Source organism: Hesperophylax consimilis, chromosome 4 (assembly GCF_061612785.1).
Source record: "Hesperophylax consimilis isolate HC1 chromosome 4, BYU_Hcon_1.0, whole genome shotgun sequence".
Lineage (NCBI taxonomy): Eukaryota > Metazoa > Arthropoda > Insecta > Trichoptera > Limnephilidae > Hesperophylax > Hesperophylax consimilis.
The window spans coordinates 18,455,464-18,479,362 of NC_142839.1; the positions used below are offsets into that span (position 1 = coordinate 18,455,464).

At 34.9% G+C, this 23,899-nt stretch overlaps 3 protein-coding genes across 3 annotated transcripts; 1 reads left to right on the plus strand and 2 right to left on the minus strand.

Annotated features, from left to right (window-relative positions):
* Positions 1-1,774: 1,774 nt before the first annotated feature.
* Positions 1,775-11,282, minus strand: neb (kinesin family member nebbish). The gene is made up of 3 exons (XM_089631275.1): positions 10,079-11,282; positions 9,686-9,862; positions 1,775-2,332 (listed from the first exon to the last, which is right to left on the minus strand). The coding sequence occupies exons 1-3, from the start codon at positions 11,255-11,257 to the stop codon at positions 1,799-1,801; spliced, it is 1,890 nt and encodes a 629-aa protein (XP_089487401.1). The 5' UTR covers positions 11,258-11,282; the 3' UTR covers positions 1,775-1,798.
* Positions 11,283-13,470: 2,188 nt separating this feature from the next.
* On the plus strand, positions 13,471-16,354 carry Ttc19 (tetratricopeptide repeat domain 19). Its single transcript, XM_089631276.1, has 5 exons — positions 13,471-13,817; positions 14,020-14,208; positions 14,985-15,145; positions 15,254-15,401; positions 15,957-16,354. Exons 1-5 carry the CDS (start codon positions 13,476-13,478, stop codon positions 16,221-16,223), a joined length of 1,107 nt encoding a protein of 368 aa, XP_089487402.1. The 5' UTR covers positions 13,471-13,475; the 3' UTR covers positions 16,224-16,354.
* A 494-nt stretch (positions 16,355-16,848) lies between these two features.
* On the minus strand, positions 16,849-19,109 carry Catsup (zinc transporter catecholamines up). The gene has a single exon (XM_089631277.1). The coding sequence runs from the start codon at positions 18,885-18,887 to the stop codon at positions 17,793-17,795; it is 1,095 nt and encodes a 364-aa protein (XP_089487403.1). The 5' UTR covers positions 18,888-19,109; the 3' UTR covers positions 16,849-17,792.
* Between the last annotated feature and the right edge of the window lie 4,790 nt (positions 19,110-23,899).

Sequence of the window (23,899 nt, forward strand, 5' to 3'; positions counted from 1 at the left end):
CTGTACATAACAAAATACAATGAATAACAAATAGAACATAATGACAGCAGCATTCAGAAGTCCCTTGCCCTTGCCTGTGCCTTGTTCTTTAGCTGTGTCATTACAGATAGATCTATAGTTAGGGCAGGCTGTAGTTTCCAAGCCTCATCTTCCCTGTTTCCTTCCCTTCCAAAACCTCCTTCAGCCTTACTACATTCTTCCCAAATAGTTCCGTCCAATAGGGGTACTTATGGCTGTGGTTCAATATCACATTTAAATAAAAATTTATCTTTAGAGCAAGGTAAATAATAATAGCATAAGTTGATAAAATAAGTAATTTAATTAAGTCTGTTCAGGTATAAAAAATAAATATACATAAACTATTGGTTAGAGTTAAAAGAACCAAGCGTTAAAAAAAAAAATTAAAAGGATTCACCAATTATCACTTTACAGAAAAATAACTAATACATAGTTGCATTTTAAAACATAAAGCTAATAAATTATTTTCATTGACATTTAGGTAACATTGATGATATTGGTGATTAATAACCGTGTCTTAAAATAGCATAATAACAGCCGCAAAATGACTACAATACACCTCTGGCATCGAATTCTCACAACATTAGTGTTCATCGTAACCAACTTTATACGTAACAAAAAAAAATCACATTATTGCATTGAGCATTATTGTCACAAAAGTGTTCATTTGGTCAGCTGCATCAAAATGTGCAATTTGGTTACATGCTTGTGAATGTTGCATTATTGTTATTATTTAACATTACATAATTTGTTCAATTTCTGTAACTGTGAATAATACAATAACTTCTATAATGTAATGTTTCTTGCTTACAAACTTTCTGTCCCCAGATGCTAAATTTTCAAATGTTTACAAATATGGTTCTATCTCAGTAATTCGCCATTCGACTCTCCGCCACATACTATATTTCATTATTTTTACTACTTGAAAGCACAAAATCAAGCTCTATAATTCACCGGTATTAGCATTTCAAATTCAGTAGTCTGCTGCAAGCGTTTTTTTCTTTGAATAATTGTACAAAATGGAGTATTCTTGCAAGTGTAAACATGACAACTTAATTTTAAAACAAAATATGGAAATTTTTGGAAAGATCGATAGCGGTGTTTATTTGTTTGCTTTACAAAATACCTGGGTTAATTTTGAGAATATTTAGATGTATGGATTATAATTGGCTGCTTTCACTAATTGGACACTTGCCCGGTTTATGGGGTGGCGGGTTAGTGACATAGTAATGTAAATACTAGCAGATAAAAACCCGCTACAGAGGTTTCAAAACATCAACGGTTCTTTTCGAAAATAACAGAGGGCGCCACTTCCATTTACAATAATCCTAAACGGTTCAGTCATTAAGTAAATAATATTATCAGATTTTGTGACGAGATAATCGAGTTGTTTAATTTTAACATATGCAAGTTTTTTAAATGTTCAAATATTTTAATAATTTTTAAATTCATGAAAGTAAAATATTATGCGGTCCTTTTGAGAAAGATTTTAGTATGGTTGCTTTTTTTAGAAGGATTTTTTTTTCCACTCACTACAACTAACAGCATAAATATTATTATTTTTGTAAATTGTATTAGTATAAAGCATTGGCAAAACAAATTATTATCATGGTTAAATATTTATTGCAAAGTCATAAAACTTAACTAAGAAAAATAATAATTATCATTGGTTTCTAAATAAATATGTACCTTAAAATACATGTATATATTACAGTAAAAAATAAATTACTTACAAAAAAGAGGCAAGGTAATATGCAGAAATAAATTACTCTTTTTAAGATTAAATTGAAGGATGTTCCAATATTTGGCTTAGTTCCTTACAACATTTATTCATGTTTTCTAAGAGAGGCAAAATTCGGCAATCAGAGTATTTTTTGTGACACAAACTTTTCAAGCCTTGTAAAGATTTATTAATTTGCTGTAAGTGTAAAACAGATTCATTTTCACCATCATTATCATCAAGAGTGTGATCTACGTTACTATTTGGGACATTTAAAATATTCTGTAAGTTTTCAAAAAAATTACTTTCAAAAACAGGAACATCTTCACATTTCATTTTCTTCAAGAACTCGTCTTTCTGAGATTCTAATTCGTTTTTCCTTTTCTCTGCAGCTTCTAAATTCATCCCTATCCTAGACAGTTCTGTTTGCAATTCCTCTTCCACGGCTTTTTGTTTAATTTCTATGTTCATTAAAACATTCTCATATTTAATTCTTTCAGCTTTGATTAGGAACTTCTTTGATTCACTGGTTTTATCATTTTTTTGGGGTTCATTCTTCTCGTGATCTTCTCGTAACGACTTGAGACGCTCCACCTGTGGGCAAATACATATCCATATAAATTAGTACTTTATTAATGTAGTAATGTATAAACAAGTCCATACTTCCATGGGCTGGGGATCTCATACATGAAACATTCAACACCGCATAATATTAAATACGACGTAGCAGACGCAGCTGCCATGGGCTGGGGACCTCATACGACTTAGCAGAGGAAGACCCGCAGTTCATGGCTTCAAAATGCACAAGTACATTTCCACAGAGTTGTATTATTAGCTACAGCCTTTTGGGTGAAGATCGTCCCGATGATAGCCAACCCCCGATAGGAGAGGACAAAAGAAGAAGAATCAAAAATAAAGTACGGGGGGATACACGAATTAAAATAAGGTTTCCCTAGGAACTTTTTAAAAACCAAAAATCCATTAATATTACCCTGATCATGACCCAAACATATTGCCGATAATAACAATGTACATACGTAGCTCATGCCGCGGCAGGACGGCGGGTTCTGGCCAGTGGGGTTATTGCTTTTTCGTAAATCTGAAATGAGTTTCTACTGACTCACTTTTACAAAAACGTTAAATTGGCATGTAGGTGATTTTAGCCACGGTCACGCAAGTTGTTTGAGTTGTATTATATTGTGAAACAGCTTCAATTTTACCACTTTGAATTTAACGAAACCTTCTAAAATGTCAGGAGATACTATGATGTAAGTCAGGGGTTCCCAACTCCCTGCCCGCCGGCGCCATGGTGCCCGCGAACGATTCGCATGTGCCCGCCACTATTCGACAGTGAAAGAATTTTTTCATAAACATTGATTAAAAATGTGAATTATTTTTATTTATTTGTTAGAGTTATAATGTTTTTGAGTGCCTAGGTTTATTAAATACGTTTGTATGTTTGCGATATTGCATGTATGAGTGGTTCTTTGGCTGACAGTACTTGTCGCAACTTGTCTAGCGGACTGGCTAGCCAGACTGCACTCTTCACGCTAGCCTGGAACGGGGAGTTCTATTTGCACATCACTCCTTGTACACGCAGAAAACCCGAAGTGATTGAACGCCACGAACTGAGCCGATGAACGCCGAAGGCGCCAAAACACATGGCACATGACTCTGACAGCTCTGTCTGTCAGTAAAAGCAATAAGCATGGCCCCGACAGCCAAACTGACAGTAGTTACGTTCTCGTACGGTCCCGATTGCTTCGGCGATTATCGGCTCACTTCGGGTTTTCGGCGTGTACAAGGAGTGATGTGCAAATAGTATTCCCCGCCTGGAACCGTGTTCTTGTCATAGTGATTGCGATTGCTGCCCCGTTCGAGTCATTATTAAGCAATAATCTATTATGATTGTACATGATTTATACATGTTTGCATATAATGTAGAACAGACGTGCACTTTAACGTTGCTATTATATTGTAGTTTAATTACTATAATATTTTTAATTTTTTTAGTCCTAAAATGAGTGGACCGAGTAAAAAAACAACGAACATATTTTAACATTGACTGTGAGGAATCATATTGTTTTGTTAATTTGAAAAATAAATGCGTTTGTATGTTGTGTGGTAGTAGTATTGCAGTGCCGAAAATACATAATGTTGAACGACACTTTCAGACAATTCATACCACTTTTAATGTGAATTATCCACTTAGAAAAAAATATGTCAACTAAAACCAAGTCTAACTGTACAACAGACTGTTTTCACTAGACATGTGGAAAATTCTAAAAAGGCCACCATTGCTTCTTTCAAAGTTTCTCGCATGCTCGCAAAAAAGAAGAAACCTTTCATTGATGGTGAGTTGTTTAAAGAACTATTTTTGACTGGTGACGATTGTTTGTTTGATGGATTTTCTAACAAATGTGAGATTGTCTCAGCAATACAAGACTTACATTTGTCAAATAACACCATCACCAGAAGAATACATGCAATAGACATACAAACTCAGTTAAAGACTGACTTGGAAATATGTGACTGGTTCTCGCTACAATTTGACGAGTCAACAGATATACGTATCAGACACCGCACAGTTAGCAGTTATGGGGAGTTAGTAACATCACAGTAAAAGGGGATATGTTGCAAATATTACCTATGAAAGGACAGACAAGGGGTGAGGATAATATTTATAATACATTCAGAACATATGCCAAGTCAATAAATATGCCTTTGCACAAGCTGTCTGCGATAACCACCGATGGGGCACCAGCAATGGTAGGTAAAAACAAAGGATTTATTGTCCTCTGCAAGAAGGATGATTCATTTTCAAACTTTATGTCCTACCACTGTATTATCCACCAGGAAGCTCTGTGTTGTAAAATATTGCCATTTGAACACGTTATGAAAATAGTTACAAAAATAATCAATTCTATTCGAGCAGCTCCTTTGCAACACCGACTTTTCAAGGCCTTGTTAGAAGATAATGAAGATAAAGAACATGATCTTATTTTGCATACTGAAGTATGTTGGCTCAGTAAAGGAAAGGTTCTTACAAGATTTGTGAGTTTAATTAAAGAAATATAAACGATAAAGAGGAAAATTATGATGAACTAGCTGACTCTCGCTGGCTGATTGATTTGGGATTTATCACAGACATCATGGAAAAATTGAATTCTTTAAATTTGGAGTTGCAGGGGAAAGACAAAAACATAGCTGAAATGATAAGCTCTGTAAAGTCATTTAAAGCTAAATTGGATTTGTTGATCACATCTGCAGATCAATTCTCTCATGCATTTCCCAAATATAAAGAAAATGCTAGGTAACAATGAATTAAACGGGTCATAATTTATTAAGCATCTTTAAGTGTTGTAAAAACAGTTTGAAAAGAGATTTTTGCAGTTTACACATATCGAGCCAATTGGTTCCTTCTGTATCAATCCTTTTACTTGCCAAATAAATGTAATGGAAATGGCCGCATGTATTGCAGATTTTGTTCAAGGTAAGATAGAAGAACTAGAGTTAGAAATTTTGGACCTTAAGAATGATATTTTGCTAAAATCCTTAATGTCAGAGGACTTTTGGAATACAGTGGACAGAGAAAATTTCCCCCTTTTGAAAAAAGTGGCAAATAAAATTGAATCATTTTTCGGCTCGACATATTTACGCGAATCATTGTTTTTAAACATGAACTTAATAAAATCAAGGTATAGATCTCGACTCACCGATGAGCATCTTTATGATTGTTTGCTAACAGGATTATCGTCATACTCTCCTAATTATGAGGCACTGCCCAATGATATGCAATGCCAAGATTATATTGACATTTTGATATTATATTTTTTTATAAAATGTTTTCTTTGTGTTTTTGTGTTATTTGTGTTATTTGTGTTATTTGTGTTATTTGTGTTTTTTGTTTACTCTTTTTACGTTTTGTAAATAGATTTCTCTGTGTGTATGCAAAATTCAAAATTCTAAAGCGGCCGCTACACTACTCGCTTCGACGCTTCGACGAAGTCCTCGACGAAGTTAGCCGAAGTTGTACGTGCCCACACACTCGTGCAACTTCGCGAGTAACTCAGTCCAACCAGTCAGTGATTGGTTTATTTATGCCGTGACGCTTCGAGTCCTTTGACTCGGGCGCATTTACCGACAACAATCGGAAGTCGGGCGAAGCGAAGCGAAGTTGCCCGAAGCGAAGCGAAGTTCGTGCCCACACTATCGTATTCGGTCAACTTCGATCAACTTCGCGAGTAGTGTAGCTGGGCTAAAAAATATTTATTGCACAAAAAGAGTACAAAGGGTATAGCTTATAGGTTACATCCTATTTCTTCCAGCTAACCCAACAAATACACATTATATTACATAACCCAACAATTACATGTTAACAAATAAATAAAAATAAATAACAGTAAATAAAAATAAAAAAAAAACAGAGGTATTTAATTCATGTAAGGTATTCATTTAAGGTGTGGTGACATTTGTTTAAAAGAAATGTTTTTAGTGTTGATTTAAATTTAAGTGTGTCGGTTATTTGTTTGAACTACGTGGAAGGTTGTTATATACTTTAATGGCCATGTAGTGTGGTCCTTTTTGAAAAATAGTTTTGTTTTCTATTGGGATTAATAGGTTTTCTGTGAACCTTGTAGCGTGTTTATGTGTTGAGTTTGTTTGTGGGAACTTTTCTGGAGATGATCGTACTAACAGGCATAACTCCATTATATATATGTCCGTCACTGTCAGAAGTTAAAGATTTTTATAAATTGGTCTACATGAATCCCGGTGATCAGAGTTTGTAATTTTTCGTAGGCACCGCTTTTGGATGATAAAAACATCTTTGGCGTTTACTGAGTTTCCCCAAAAAACTATTCCGTATTTTATCATTGAGTATACGTATCCATAGTATGCAGTGATTACTGACTCGATGTTTGAGATATTTTTAAGGGTGCCTAGAACAAAAGAAAAGCTACCAATTTTTGCTACAATTTTAGATACATGTTCTTTCCAGTTTATATTTGCATCTAGTTGTATTCCCAGCAGTGAACAAGTTTGGGAAGGTTCGATATGATTGTTATTAAAGTGAACATTTATGTTTATAGGTGAAGCTTGTACTGGACAAAATTTTAGAAGTTCAGTTGTTTGTGTTAAGCGACAGATTTTGTGATAACAGCCAGTTTGCTATCGATTGACAAGTCTCGTTAACATGTTTATTAAACTCGTCAACATCTCCAGTACATTCAAATAACAGAGCAGTGTCATCAGCAAACATTGAACATTCTGTGCCAGTAATTATTGGAAGTTCGTTTATGTACACAGGGAAGAGGAGAGGCCCAAGAATGCTTCCTTGTGGCACGCCCTTGTTTATGGTTCTCCATTGTGATTCTACCATGTGTTGCATCATTTTTTTGTCAATATTTGAAATTTGAACTTTCTGCTTACGATTGTTGAGGTACGATTCAAACCATTTTAAGGCTAAGCCCCTTATACCAATGTGTTCAAGTTTAATTAGAAGAAGCTTATGGTCAACATTATCAAATGCTTTTGAGAGGTCGAGAAAAATGCCTACGGTTTTTTGCTAACATTTATACTATCTAGAATTTTGTTTATGAAGTTTAAGACTGCCTGTGTTGTTGAACGACCTTTACGAAATCCAAATTGTTGTGGACAAATTGTCTCGAATGTTTCGAGGAAGTTATAAATGCGAGTGTACATGGCTCTTTCAAATGTTTTAGAAAAATTTTGTAATAAGGATATTGGCCTATAGTTTGAAATTTCTTGTTTAGGGCCCTTTTTATGTAGCGGCACAATAACGGATTGTTTTAAGTGTTCTGGGAAAGTTCCAGATTCAAATGATTTATTTATTAGTATTTCTAATGGGTAACTTAAAGCTTCTGCACATGTTTTTATAATTTTTATAGGGATTTTGTCAGTGCCAACACTGCTTTTATTTTTCAATTTTTCGATAATTCTGACAATTTCCTCTTTGCTTACAGGTGTTATAAAAAATTATCGAGAATGTTTATTTGTGACTTTTTTAGCAGATTTTGGACGTTGTGATGTATTTTGTGGTGGTGGCGATGGTGCAAAGAAAGTGTTAAATTCATTTGCAATGTTTTCTGGTTCTGATACCATGTTATCATTTATTTTAAGACAGATTTTTGGTTTAATTTTAGATTTTGAATTGCTTAAGTTTTGTTTTATTATGTTCCATGATACTTTGGTTTTATTCTGCGCATTCTGAATACGTTGACTATTGTAATTTCGTTTAGCTAAATGTTTTACTTTACTAAGAATTTTTTTGTATTGTTTGTAGTGGTTTATGATTGACATGTCATTTGTTTGTTTTTGTTTTGTGTGCAGTTGCCTTTTTTGTTATAATAGATATTTTAATACCTGGTATTATCCAATGCAATTTGAATAGTAATTTTATTATTTTTAACCATTTTTGTTAATTATTTATTAATAAATTATGAATATAAGAAAATAAATTATAAGAAGTTATGGAAGGAGTTTGTCGATTAAAAATAGGTGGTGCCCGCCACCCTACCGATATTTTAGAATATGCTCTAGAGTACAAAAAGGTTGGGAACCCCTGATGTAAGTTAAAACAATCGATAAAACTAAAAAGACAACCACAAATCATCTTAAAAACTCAGATCAACATACACACAATACAAAACTGTACAGCGATCTCAACCTCTTATTATCAAAGGAAGCAAGTTACAAAAAGAGATGTTTAATTATTACGTTGTACAAACTTAACATGGATTTTTGACATCAGATTACGTTTGACTAATCATGGTGTGTATACACAGTAAAGCTTTTAACCATTTTTCAAGAACAATTTATTAATTCTAAAAGAGTAAAAATATATAAGTACAGTAGAACCCCGTTAATTCGAACCCCGATAATTCGATAAATAAGCTTAATTCAAAATTTTCACCAAAAAATAATCCCAAAAAAAATTTTTTCATACAAATTGATTTATAATTCGAAATTTATTTTTGTCTGTGCACGAAAATTTGTTGACGTAATTCGAAAAAATTCGATTTTTGCGAATATAAATCATAAAATTTCGTAAATCTGAATCTAAAAGACAGCCTAGCGGTAAAACGGCGAAAAATGTATTTTTGCGTGGTTATACATCGTCCTAATTAGTATTATTAGTTTGTAAATCTGAATCGATTTACACTGGAATGTCATATTTTTCCAATTTGTTTCGAATATCCATGTTTGAAGGGCTGACAAAATTCGTTTTACGCATAAATATGTCTCATTTTTAAGAATTTTCACCAATTATCTGAATTTAAAGGGCCGGCCGCGACATTAATCGGCCGCGAATCCTATATTTACGCAGAAATATATCGTATTTTTACAAATTTACGTTGAATTTCCGAATTTAGGGCCGGCCGCGACAGAAATCCACCACGAAATTTCAATTTACGCGAAAATGTATCGTATTTTTACGAATTTATTTTGAATATCCGAATTTGTAGGGGCGGCCGAGGGACTCGATTTTCGGCAACTTATTTAATTTTTTTTTTCCTAAAATTTCGAATTACGTGGGAATTTGTTAATTCGAAATTTGATTTTTGATGTCCTGTGGATTTCGAATCAACGAGGTTCTACTGTATATTCAATAACAATGTTTTTTTATCTGCGTGAATATCTTTTTTGAAAGTCGATATATTTTTTTCTCAAATTCCTTATTCCTAATTCAAACAAATTCCCTGATAAAACTTAGCCCAACCATATTGCTGATAATTCCTGGTTCAAATACACCCCCTGATAACTCTTGGCCCAAACATATTCCCGATAATTTCCAGTTCAAAGAAATTCTCAGTTAATTCAAGGTTCCTAGTCCCTAACAAACTCCGGTTATCCAGAAGAAAACAAATAATATCTTAATTTCAAAAAACCTTTGTAAACCATAAATAATGAATAAAAATAAATTACCTCTTGACGTAATTCGCGTATTAGTTTAAGTTGAGGATCTTCATTGACCGCAACCCGGTTGAGTATATGGCGAGCTTGGCAGGCGTACCTCAGGGTTGACAGGGTCTCCTCCGTGGCCAGCCCACTGGGAGACACTGTGGCCAGCATCACCGTGCGGGAGTTGCCTCCCAAACTCTCCTGGGAAATTACATCGGAAAATATTACTTTATTGATTTTGAACTGTACATTTATAAGAAGATACGATTAAAAAAACAATATGGACATTTTAATGATGAAAGATTACATTAGGGAAGATCGTAAATTAAAATACTATAATGATTCACTTGAAAACACTGAATGAGGGATGTACTTTATTTATATTTTTATATGAGTTAATTGATTTCGAATAGTTACCTTAAGCAGCCAAGTCAACACAGCCTCTCTGTATGGAATAAAGGTTCCTCGTTTTATATCTGATAAGGCGGTGATGACTTTTCCCAAAGTGAGCAGAGACTTGTTAATACTAAGACCTTCCTTGAAGCGCTCTTCGCTGACAAAGGTACTGGCCACCCTCTCACTGCCCGCCAGGTCCACGAGGCTAACTTTGGAGAGAACTGCCACTCCGCTACGGGCAGAAGTGATGCAAACCTCTAAGATAGCGTGGGAGCGGGAAGAATGATTGTGGTGCACAGTAGCACTGGTTGCCCGTCGACTGTTTCCGTGTGATAGTAATACATTTAGTTCATTCAAAGAATCCACTCTGTGCCGGCTTAGATTTTCAACATAAGGACCACTTGCAGGATGTTCCCTGACTCTTAAGCATTCTTTGCTTTCCACTGTTCTGGAGATACTCAATAAGTCGTGGATCTTTTCATTATAAATTTCATAATAGCTCATGGATACTTGGAAGTCTTTTTTCTGTTTCTGGATCAAAAGTTCATTACAGAATCTTGGAATTATTCCAGAGCCTTCTCCACATAAAGTGTAATCGCAGCCCATCATGCTGTATGTTTTGCCGGAACCAGTTTGTCCATAAGAGAACAAACACGCATTATATCCTTCTAGCGCCGCATCTAATAGTGGCAGCGCTAACTCCTCAAAAACTTGCTTTTGAGTTGAAAATTTATGAACGCCATCTTCCGACGACCAGAACACGTGATCATAAGCATAAGTTGTAGCCAAAGCACCAGCGATATCTGTAGAGGAGCCGTTATTGACAATAATTTCATTATCTGTAACTTTTAATGGACACGCACTTCCAGATATAATTTCTTTAGAATTCATGGGACGTATCCTAACAGCAACACAAATTTTTCTAACGTCAGTAGAACTGTCGACGTTTTTTAATCGTTGGCGGGTCGGGGTACATAAGTCCTTCTTATTTATATTGTTGATATTTTCCAACTTGGCAAACGATTTATCTTTTGGGGTGTTCCGTATTACACTTGGAGTTATATTTTTTGAATTTGAAGGAGTTCCCTTTAAAGTTTTCACAGGTGTCAAGTATTCACTTCGACATTTTTCACGTAAATTGTGCATTTCAAAAACTGGTCGTTTCTTTGATAAAACATTTTCCTCGACGTTCTGATTCATCTTATGTTGTGTATAAAAATCGTACTTGATCGTACTATTGACATGTATTGACAGTTGGGATTTTTTGAATAAATTCATAGATTCAACAGTTTTCCGACCATGGATAAAATTGCAGAACACAGACGACAGTATACAGTATCGAAATATTTAAGTCGAAACTAGTGCTGGGCAGGATCGCAACATTTACATGATCGAAATATTTTAATAGAAACATAAAACATCCAAACAACAATACCGAAAATAATATATAAATTTGTACATCGGGCCATACATAACCTTAAAATACATTCTACCTTACATTCTTTATGAAGCGCCCTCGAGGTGATTCTTTTCAAAAACGGCGCCATAAAACTATGTATTTTTTTTTAATAAACTTCTAAATTTATTATAAGTCAGAATTCAATACTTACTCACACTTAATGTTCAGACGTAGCAAATCCCAACCTGTAATATTGATTAATTGTTAAAATTCTCGTAGCTTCTTGGGTTAGTAAATAAATTTCTAAATGAACAACTAATATCTAACAATCCAAAATATCACAAATTGCAAAGACTAATTGCATAATCCCAAATGCATATCAAATCAAGTTATGTAGTACGTAACACAATGTACTCACGGGCATAATATTTCGTTTGTCAAGCACTCTAAGATATTTTAGACGTGTCTCTGAGTTGGGATTCGATTTACGAATGAATGACCTGGAATGACCAATGACTTGACTGCTTTGATATTGATTAATAGTGACAGAATCGATTCCTTGTTCGGTTGCGTTTCTTAAAGCTCGGTCCAGACATGTTCTTTTGTCCGTACCGTACCTCCGTTTCGTACCAGCGTCGCGATCAAGAACGCTAGTTTGGACGCCCGTTCGGTACGGTACGGTGGTACGGCATCTCGATACGGATAAGAGGTACGCTCCGATCCATCGCGAGTCGGTTTTTCGGCCCGTTCAAAGGCGATACGGTACGGGTCTGCGCCAGTCTGGACGTGTTCGCGGCGTCTTACATCTTTCTCTGTTTTTGAACAATTCTAACTCCCACCAACGTCGCCTTTTTTGTTTTTTTTTCGTTATATTATTGTGAATAACAATGAAGGACGCGCAAGCAATCGTCAAATTCTCAAACACTTCCGCAGTCGACGACATGGTGGGAGGAAATGGACACGCGATGATCGCAGCGACGTTACGGAGATACGGGCTCTTGATCGCGACGCGGATACGAAACGGAGGTACGGTACGGACAAAAGATGATGCGTCCAGAGTTTTTGGATCGCGACGCTGGTACGAAACGGAGGTACGGTACGGACAAAAGAACATGTCTGGACCCAGCTTAACGATTGTCTCTGACTTTGGTTTTTGACAGAATTGATTTGTCCAAAACAATGAATCGAAATATTACGATGGTCAAAAATATCGAGTAAATCATTGATGATTTATTGATTTAAAGCCGCGGCGTGAGGGGGAAGATGTATGAAAAATGCCAAAACCTATTTAAATTTCTTTATGACGTATCCATTCCTTATCTTCTCAAATACCAAAAAAATCAAAAGCCGTTAAAACTGCATTAACAACGCAAAAATAAAAATAACAATAATAGTTCATCATGCACCACTTTGCACACAAATCAGTTAAAAGTTAGTCATACAACATCTCAAAAGCTGCCAGGCAATTTCCCATGGACCTAAAAAGCCCTGGACGGAACAATTCGATAATAATTTGAAGCCGCGGGGTGTGGGGAAAGGTGTATGAAAAATGCAAAACCAACAAATTTTTTTAATGACTTATCCCATTCCTTGTCTCATCAAATATGTCAAAAAATCATAAGCCTTGAGTTATAACTGCATTACAAATATGAAATAAAATAATAAGAGTTATTTATGAACCACTTTGCATTCAAATCCGTTCAAAAGTTAGTCATACAAGATGGCTGCCAGGCAATTTCCCCGCACCCTATGGCGTCAGTGCCATTCATACAAAATCTCAAAAATGCTCTGTTTAAGGCTTTTTAGGTCCATGCAATTTCCCCTCAACCTATAATTGGCTTCAATGCCATTCATACAACCGTACTAATGCTCTTTCCGTGGTTTATTGTGTCCATGTGGTAGATCCACCATCGAAGAAGAAGAGTTTTAAAAAATGATGCTATTTTTGTGATTTGTCTTCTTTTTAGATTTCTCAATCATATTTGGTTTTTTGATGTTTTCTATGGTACACATCTGTCAATGTCAGTGTGCTTTAAGTATAAATTTTTATTGAAGAAATTTCATAATCATTATTATCTAATCAAAATGTTCAGGAGAAGTTTTTTCGCTATAAAGAAGATGAAAGACTTATTCAAGTATTCATCTGCATGTGCTGCATCTCATATCAAGTACTCTGCTCATACTCTCAGTGCGAATTTTATGCGTCTAACTTACAATAAAAACTCTCCATTCATCAAGGGCGCAATAACCTGGTCATTATTCAGCTTTTATCCGTTGGAAGAAGAAACATCTATCGAAAATGAACTTATTCTGGATATAAAGCGGTCAATTCTTCTTATCCAGAGAAAAGAGTTTGCCAAGGCACGTACAAAACATGATCTACTCTTGCAATCTTAAACCAAATGATAAAATAAAACGAAGATACAGGTAGCGAATTTTCAAGAAACGAATTTATGATGCTCTCCATCGATTACACATGCTTTTTCATTTCAACTAAGGGCATTCATTCAAACATTTAAATTACTTTATTTTTGTCATGACTTTTTTCCTAATATTATTTCAGGCTGAGCAAATGTTACATCTGGCTCTTCGCACAGCTCAGCAAATTCAAAATGAGGATGGAATAGTATATATCTTCGATGTGATGGCCAATCTAGCATTTTCTTTGGGGCAGTTTGACAAAGCTGAGAAGCTATTTGTTGACGTTATGCAAAGACTTCTATCAAAAGGCGTTCCTGAGACTGACATCAAGGTTGTCAAATTTATTTATTTAAGGAAAATAATATATTATACAGTCAAAATGGCAATAGCGAGTTCACGTTGAGCAATAAATTACCTGAAGATATTTTATTTCGAGTTCAGTTAGAGCAGTAAATTACCCGAAGATATTTTATTTCTGGCTTCTTTTCGTACAGTTGTTTGTTGTTGTAACGAAAATGCTTCATTGATATTACTGACAAATAATTTTGTCTTCATAATTTTTAATTACATCAGAATCTGCATGTTTAATCTACAGTTTGTTTAAATTGTCGGTTCTAAAAAAACACAAATCTCGAAATTAGCAATAAATGAAATTCCCTCGATAGAAAAAAATCACAAAGCTCAGAAAATTATTAAAAACACGTTTTTTTCTGTCATTTAATATTTTATAGGCATGAAAAAATTCACAGTGTGTCTTTAAATGCAACTAAAGCATTTTTCGAGAGGTTTTTGCTCTATTTCAAACGAGACGTGTTTTATTGAATATTTTCACCATTTTCGCTTAATTGTTATCGTTTTTTAATATTCGTACATATATCCCTTTCAAACCATCTTTGAATGTTTACTACGGGGCCTTAATCTTAGGAACAGATTAATATTTTTACACTACCTGAGCCGTCCGCTCTGTGAAACATTCCTTTCTAATACTTTCGGGCACCATGTGAAAGTGCATTGTAAAATCATACTCAAATTGGACTTTGCAATTTTGTTCCCTTTTTACAATTTCTTTTGTATCTACTCATTGTCAATTTAATACTTATGTTTTAGAATATCCACATAAGCATCAAACTAGCTCGGATTTGTCACATGAAAGGAGATAAGGAGAAAGCTGGAATTGGTTACAGGTGGTCTATTGAGCATTTACAAAAATTTATTGACGGCGATGTAGAATCAGAATACAATGTTCTTCTCGCCATTGCCACTGACTGGTAAGCCTACATAAGTATTGTGGATAACATAATATTTTATCTTAAAATTATATTCCAAACCTATGATTTTTCTTCTCGTGTGCAAAAAGTATTATTATTTATTTCCAGGTACGCACGTATAAGTATGGAAGCCGGTAATTATGCTGAAGCACTCAGAATGATGCAGATTTCACATGAGATTTTAGAGAAATTTCCAGAAGGCAACGAGGAGCAGAGTGCCATTTTATTAAATGATATGGCAATAATGTATGAAAAGGTAATTTGATACAAATTTTGAATTAAAATTATAACTGCTATTATCTTTTTCTACTTGTCTAAACTACCTAAGGGTCCTTTCCTTAATCTTGTTCAGTATGCTTACATCTTTGGATTTCCTCATTAATAATATTTTTTGGTTATGCAGGGTTTTACCACTTTTATTGTATGCTTTCGTCCTTCCTCTGCCAATTCCTCACCCGGGGGTAGATCCGATCTCTTTTTATACTGTTAGCTTCTTCATCTCATGACAACTTATTATATTCAGTCCTCCATTAATTGAATTTTCTGTATTCACACTTCTGCCAATGTCAGCCTTCCCGTATCTCGCGAACATAATAAATATGTGCTGGATCTCCCCCATGAATCATTGTGCTGTGTATATGACAATCTCTGAGGCAGAGTGGTGAGCTCCTTTGCTCTGGACTCAAAATTGAAGAAGTAGTCAGGTACTTCCCAGCCTTCTTTTCCTTTCCCACAACCTTATTTAACGGTGTCAAAATAATATTTATATGGCTAGGTACCCTACTAATTAATTATTTATTTTATTTCACAGCTAGACGATATTGAAAATGCTGAAATATTTTTAAAAAAAGCGATTAAGTACGGAAATTTACTCAAAGACATGGAGGAACTGGGAGCTATGTACGTGAACTTGGGACGAATCTATTTAAGAAAAGAATTGCTTGACAACGCAAGAAAGTGTTGTGGTTATGGATGGAAATTATCCATAGATCGTGGGAATGATGCCTTGAAGAGTGAAGCTCAATTATGTTTAGATGACGCTGTAGCACTCCATATTAAACAAAAGAATAAAAGATGAAAAAATATTGAAGAGCATTATTTTTGTACATATTTAATATGAAAATACATTATACGTGTTGTGTAATACATAGTATTTATTGTTTGTTTTAATTATTTATAAGGCAGACCTGAATAAATAACCAAATTTTATGCAGGTGTATTTTTACCGACTTTATGTAACTAAAGTTACCCTAGCAACAAAAACATTGTGACTCTGACCCAATGTTTTGAAAACATTTTGCAGCATGAGACGCGGCTTAAAAACAACGACTGTTCTTTCATAATGTTTAGTTGGTTCCGTTCAAGTGCAAACATATTTAAGGACTTCTATACCGTAGTGGATTTTGATTCAGTGACATAAATGTTGCCCACATCGCATAAGGTTTAGCCAGCGTTAGCAATGTAAGTGCTAGAATCTTTATTTTTTACAACTTAATAACAAAATATCGAATGGAGTTTGAGGCAACGAGATCATGGCTTGAGGTGTTTCGTCGACCTGGTTTTTTGGTGAATAACTGTGTTAGATTACGTTCAATCAAGCTAAAAAAAATGTCAGAATGCACATTTCAATAAATAGATTCATTTTTCAATCTTGAAATTATTGTTTTTTTGTGTAATTAACATCTCAGAACAATGTGATCTTATAATATTTTGTTCAAATCTCCATATATAGTTAGTAATAACATAAATCATTGTAGATATGTATTATATATTTGTACAGCGCCCTTGAAGTGATTTTGCACAAAAACGGCGCTATACAAATCATCCAAATATTATTATTATTAAATATTGAAGAGTTTTAAGTGACACCAAAAGAAATGCATCTTTGGATACCTGCTCCACGCAGTGAGGGGTATACCACTTGAACGCTTGTGATTAATGGTTATTAGTGTTGAAGGATAAAACCACTTCAAACAGAGCAGATTCCCTGTTTCAGTATTTTTCACTTATTGTTATCCAAATAAACGTCTATTTCTTTCAGCTTTGGTTTAGAAAACCAACTCACAATAATATTGAGATCGGTGTTCCATAACCATTGGCAAAGGAAGAATTACTGCATTCATTGTTGCATTATTTGGTTGGTTGATTTTTAAGTATTTTAGGAAAGATTGTGGACCGATGAGCTCTGATAAATATTATGAATCTGTTGAGTGACATAGATTAGACTATTTGGACGACTAATCTCACATTTCAAGTTTACTAGGTTAGGTTTTATTTTAGTAGGTAATTCACGAAAGCGCCGTGGCGGTCGACGGAACACTGAAAGAAGAAACCTTGATATCTGGAGAGAACTCACTTTGAAATAGTTAAATAAAAATGTAATACATCTACTATAATTATTTTAAAAATAAATAATCTAAAAATACCTAGTTGCATTGTGTGTATATCTTTCTCATAACAGCGGTACAAACACACAAGTCACATTTAAACCAAAATATTTGACGTGGAAATTGTGACATTTTTATTGTAAAATTGGATGATAAAAATCACAGCTACATGAATGGGATAAAATGTAAAAAAAAATGTATTTAGTAGAAACTATATTTAATTTTAAGTAAAACTCTTCAAAATAATTAATTATACTACATTATTCAAATTTAGCTATAAACACCATCATTAAAACACCGCACAACAATGCAACGATTTCTTTTAATGACTGAAGATATTTAGTATTTGAATCCTCCAACAACTCGGGGATGACTGAAACTGTGGCGATGTAGATGAAGCCCCCGGCAGTGAAGGGCAGCACCCAGGAGGAAGTGAAGGAATCAGAGGTCCCTTGGAGAAACAGGGAAAGGGCCGTCCCTGCCACGGCTCCCAACGCCGTCAGCAACTGCAGATACATGGCCTTCTTTCTTGAACATCCAGATTGTAATAGAATGGCAAAGTCTCCAATTTCATGAGGAACTTCGTGTAAAAGAATTGTTATAGTTGTAATAATGCCAATATTTTTCCCAGCAATGTATGAAGCTCCGATGGCCAGTCCATCTGTGAAGTTGTGGGTAAAGTCAGCTGCTAAATTTAAGTAACCGGCCACCTTGATTTGATCATTTTTTGCTTCTTTCTTATTTTTCTTCCCATGACTGTGCCCGTGGCCGGCGTTGAGCAGCCGAACAATCTTTTCCACTACTAGAAAAGTGATTATGCCAGCCAAAACAGCTAATCCAACACCCATATCATGTGAATGAGGGTCGCCGGTGGCGTCATGTGAATGACTGTGTGAATGATCTCCATGGCTGTGTGGTGTAAGGGCATGAGGGATTAAGTGTAAGAATGCATCTCCGAGAAGTCCACCAGAGGCGAACGCAAGCAAAACTTTCAAGAGTGGTTGCCTTTCAGCAGATCCGTCCACTGGGACCAGGTACAAAATAAAGTAGGGCGCTGCGCTAATCAATAGTGTTGACCCCATTGCCTGAATCCACAGGTCATACACGTCTGTTTTTGGGGGGGCTTCGTGGTCGTGGTCATCATGTTCATGACTACCTTTTTCATGTTTGTGACTGCCATGTTCATGACCATGGTGGTCGTGTTTGGTGGGCTCGTTAGCCTGCTTTGAGTATTTAAAACTTGGTGCTTCATCGTGAGAGTGACCATGGGAGTCAGCATGAGAGTGACCGTGCGAATAACAAGCTAACACCGAAATCAGAATCAATGAGCAACAAATTATTTTGATATTCGCCATGATAACTGTCCGCAAATATAACCGAAATCTGATCTAATGTTTTCAGACGTTTGAAATACCTAAATTTAATTCATCACAGTAACCGGTAAACTGTGCGCATAAATAAACCACTAACACTGTCCGCTTGTCTGCTACACAGGCAGAATGCCACGTCTAGAAATATGTTTATCACTGACAACCGCTCTGACAACAGATAACCAGAAATTAGTGCATAGATATACCCATAAATAAACCATTCACTAGTAGTGATGGGCAGTATCGAAACATCAAAAGAATCGAGTGATTAATCGATTTTATCGCTCGTAGTTTAGCGGGAGCAGTAAATGCGGACGGAGCCCCATAAATAAACCACTCACTAGTAGTGATGGGCAGTATCGAAACATACGAATATAAATATAAAACGTTTTTTTGTCTGGGGGGAGGGTGTATATAAATATGGTACATTCGTATGGCAACATTTTGGTGGGTAAGTACTTCATTAATTTGCAATAAATGGGCAAAACCAATGTTTTAATGTCAATACTGGCCCATTTTTTTTAATACGAATTTGAATGTTCGTACTTAAGTGGTGTTTTTCTTCGATAGAAGAAATAATAAAATATTTCATCCGCATGAACATTAAAAAATTGTACACTAAACGAAAACCAAATATTAAATTAATAGGTCGGGCTGATTGTTTTTTTTACAAATATTACATACATAACCTTAAAAGACATGTCAACCCTAGATTCTTAAATTTTTTTAGGTTTTTCAAAAAAACGCCGCCAAAAAAATTAAGGTTTTTTTTATATAAAATTTCGATATACTGTCATGGACAAATCGATTCTGTCGAAAATCATCACACAGTCCGAGATAATCGTTTTGAAACGTCATCGAACAAGGAATCGATTCTGCCAAAAATCATTCGAAATCACGGTCATCACGTCATTGGCCAGAATTAATCGATATAAAATCAGTCACGTCATCAGAATCAAATCGATTCCCAAATCCGATATACGTCAAAAATATATCGGACTATGATCGGACTTGAATTGCTCGACAAACGAGATATTCTTCCCGCGGGTGCATTCACACAGGGCGATTTTAGTTGATGAAGTCTGTGTTGAATGACACTTCAAAGCTAAGCGACAAGTGTGAACAGCCTTTCAACAGAGTTGATCAAGTTTTTAGTTGAACGACGAAAATTGAAAGCCCGTCTACTTTTGTTGTTCAAGTATGAGTCATTGTACGATTTTCCCGCCGAATTGAAACGTGTGGACATATATTATGTTTCACGTCGCTTGCGATTTTTAGTTCCCTGCGGTCGAAAGTAGACGTTAGACATGATTGGTATATTTATGCGTTAGACGTCTCTACTGAGTGATTTATTTAAGCGTACCTACTTCCTTACCAACATAGCATCTACTTCAATGAAAAATGTATTAAGTGGACGGATGATATGATGTTTAGCTTTATGGATCTATACCAAAGCCATCCTTATCTTTGGGATCAGAATCAAGAAGTTTACAAAAATAAGAATGCCCGTGACACTGCAATTAATAATATTATTTTTTAAATTTTACTGTAACTTAGTAGTTATTATTATTAAATAATACGTCTCTGAATCTTTAAAAAAAATATATCTTCATAACAAATTTTAGGGCATCAACTATTGCAACGAACACTTTTTTTTATAAACAATGATATTGCATTTTTTTGAAACTCTGCATATAAGCCAGACTTGAAAAAGAATCACCCGTGTTTGGATTTTTTCTTAAATCTTAGACAAGAGGAGTATCTAGGTACATCAAATTGTTTTTCCGAAATTCGTAAATGATTACGATAACATTCGGTATCTTCTAACGCCATCTCTCTCAATATAGTGTTAGAAGCACCCAATTCTTCTCTACTTATAATCCATTTTCTAGCTCACGTACGAAGTTTTTTTGCGCTTTTTCATATTCTAAAGTTCGTTCCGTAAAAGGTCCAAAATCATAGGGACGCATGCAGCGATAACTTCACTTGAAGCCATTTTGATTAATAATATCGGTTGAAGTTAAATTGAAACGTCTCAAGATATCTTGTTCAATTTTTGTCGTTTAGTAAAAGTCATTCAATTAAAATCGCTCTGTCCGAATGGGGCATACAGAAAGAGATGCACCATAAACAGAGTTCCGGGTTCCAGTCGTAAATAAACCACTCACTGGCCTCACTGCGCCACTCATGGTATTACATCGTACAAACTTGAGTGGTTTATTTATGGTACAAACCGACACCGGCGTACAGTTGACGTCGGAGTTCTTTCGACCAATCATGAAGCGTTATTATTTTATAGCCTTTTAACCATAGACATATGAATATTAGTAGACCTGCCCTAAGTGATTAAAAGCGTATTATCCCCACTCCCCATACCGGTTCCATTGAGCCGGCTGGGCTCGCATATGGCCTCAAGTGAAATTTGAAAACGTGACGTCATCATTCTCGTGCGAACTATGGTCGAGGCATCATCGGTTCATTTTACGAAATAACACGGCAAAATGTTGACTTGTACTATGAAAACTTGTAAAAATAGATTTGAAAAAGAGAATAAACCCAATTGTCGTATTACATTCCATATATAAGCATTATTTTACTTTATTTTAAGCATATTCACATCGTATAATATAGATCAGTTTTAGAAACATATACTATCACATCGAGAAACGTCTGGACGCGAAACACAAAGCTGGTTGGTTGCTGGGAAGTAAATTATGAACATTTATAAAAGTTTCTTAACTAAATACTTAAACGAAATATTCGACTCTGAAAATGCAACCGAATTTTTTTGCCGAATTTGGACTTCGCAAATTCGTTCATAACGTGGCGAGTAATTTGCGCTCCCATGTAAAAATGTCTATTCATTCTAAAGCAGATTTTACTTTTAAGAAGTAAATGGTGATATTATAATGCGAGATGCCTATTTACTGACAGATTGATTTATTGACGAATCACAGTCAGCCTTACTCCCTTCGTTCTTCAACAGTTGATTTTACCCCTCGCCATTATCTTCTCGTCTATTAATTCCTATGCAGTGGCGTAGCTACCTAGGGGCTAGGCGGGGCAGTGCCCCGGGGCCCTCAAGCTCAGGGGGCCCTCGAATCTTTACCAGAAATCTCGATCGAACTGAACTTTTGGAAATTTCTCCAATTTTCAAAATAAATATGACAGGTTACAACTTGCAACTCCACTTTAATCATGACAACTCAGTTGAGAGAAATTCAAAAGTTATGCCTAGGGAATTCCCCTAAATTCTTTCTGTAGGTTGGCAGTGTTGTCAATTTGACGGAAAGTGATATGTGCCTCATTCCCCAACGACACTTATAGCGTATTAAAATATAGATAAAAAGAAGAAACCCAGTGGTGCATTTAAACGCAAACAACGCCAAGAAAGAGAAGATAGTAAACGAAAATTGCCCAAAATTGACAAGTTTTTTAGTCAGCCTTCTGCAAGTACATCTGGTCAAAATATTTCTATTGATAGTGACTCAAATAATGTGGTAACTGCAGTGTTGGTTGAGAAGCCTACTGAAGAAGATTAGACAATTATTGCAGTTGGAGATACCTCCGCCGCCGAACATGTGAACGTGGATGATGTTTGCATGACACACATAAGAGCGGAGGGTTTGGAGGAACCACATTTCATATTTTTATTTGAAAATACCTAATCAGTTTACATAGAAGTGGGGCCCCATTTTTTAATTTGCCCCAGGGCCCTTGGTTACCTAGCTACGCCACTGTTCCTATGTCTGTGCTTTTAACCAATTTTAAGATGAGTAATTAATTTTAAGAATAAAAAATATATATTTTTTATTATTATTTGCTCTTGGCCATACACAATTTACATTTTTTCTAATAAACAAATAGAGCAAAAGATAGAATGAAATATGCAGATGATTATTGTTATATCTGCCTTACTTAGCAGATTTTAGGAACTCTTTGTAAAAATTAAAAGGTTCTACTTATAATTGGGTTTATTTACGTTACAATAAATAGGTCTGGATTTAGCTACACTGTTCATTACCCGAGGGTTGGTAATTCTCTCATTCGAGAAGCTTGTTTCCTGTCAATATCATCTCACAAGTATTTGTTACACTCTAGCGACATCTGACGGACACTGGAGTAAGCTTTATGACTAGCGCCATTTATCGCTTAAATACTCAACCTTATTACCATACATGACAATTATACAACATATACATAACGTAACATAAACATAACACAACATGTTTAACATAAACGGTATAGAGTTGGTAACAGTAGGTTATTATAAAAATATGAACCAGTGTACAATAATAGTGGGGGTTTTTCGTTCTTTAACCAAACAGATTTTTACAAAATTAGTAGCATTTTTTTATTTTTTTAAACAGCTCTATGAAATAGACAAACTCATAAACAAATACATCAAATGGGGGTTTATAAATATGATTATAAAACATAAAGATAAACATAACATAAACATAACACAAACATACCATAAAAATAACATAAACATAATACACTAAATAAAAACAATACAGAGCTGGTAAAAATAGGTAAAAAATTATAAAAATAGTAACCTGTGTACAATATGTGGGCGTTTTTCAATATTTAAAAGAACATATTTTTCCAAAATTAGTAGCCTTTTTTTTTAAACAGAACTATGAAATAGATAAACTTATAAACAAATACAACAAATGAGTGAAGTAAAATATACAGATGATTATAGATAGTGATTTAATTCAAACAGTCAAAATATACAAAGATGGGATTAGTAATTAAATGAAAATAGTAACCTGAAAAACTGAACAAATGAATACAAACGAAAGTGAAGGAAATGTGATTTAATAGTCAGATATAAAGGCCATTTTCATAAGTAAAAAAAAAATGCCAACAAATGGTAAATTTCAGGAGTATTTAGACTAAGAAGGCAGTTTTACCAATTCATGCATGAAGTTTGGAAATTGGTCATTGATAGGACACTCAAAAAAAATAGGGCCCAGAGTATCCTCTGACCC

Bases quoted from the DNA above. Each gene is read 5' to 3' on its own strand.
- neb (XM_089631275.1), bottom strand. From the start codon at position 11,257: ATGAATCAGAACGTCGAGGAAAATGTTTTATCAAAGAAACGACCAGTT. The intron at 9,863-10,078 runs GTAACTATTCGA...GTAATTTCCCAG, and splicing joins TGTTGACTTGGCTGCTTAAG to GAGAGTTTGGGAGGCAACTC. The intron at 2,333-9,685 runs GTAATTTATTTT...ATTTGCCCACAG, and splicing joins TACGCGAATTACGTCAAGAG to GTGGAGCGTCTCAAGTCGTT.
- Ttc19 (XM_089631276.1), top strand. From the start codon at position 13,476: ATGTCAGTGTGCTTTAAGTATAAATTTTTATTGAAGAAATTTCATAAT. The intron at 14,209-14,984 runs GTTGTCAAATTT...CTTATGTTTTAG, and splicing joins TTCCTGAGACTGACATCAAG to AATATCCACATAAGCATCAA. The intron at 15,146-15,253 runs GTAAGCCTACAT...ATTTATTTCCAG, and splicing joins CTCGCCATTGCCACTGACTG to GTACGCACGTATAAGTATGG.
- Catsup (XM_089631277.1), bottom strand. From the start codon at position 18,887: ATGGCGAATATCAAAATAATTTGTTGCTCATTGATTCTGATTTCGGTG.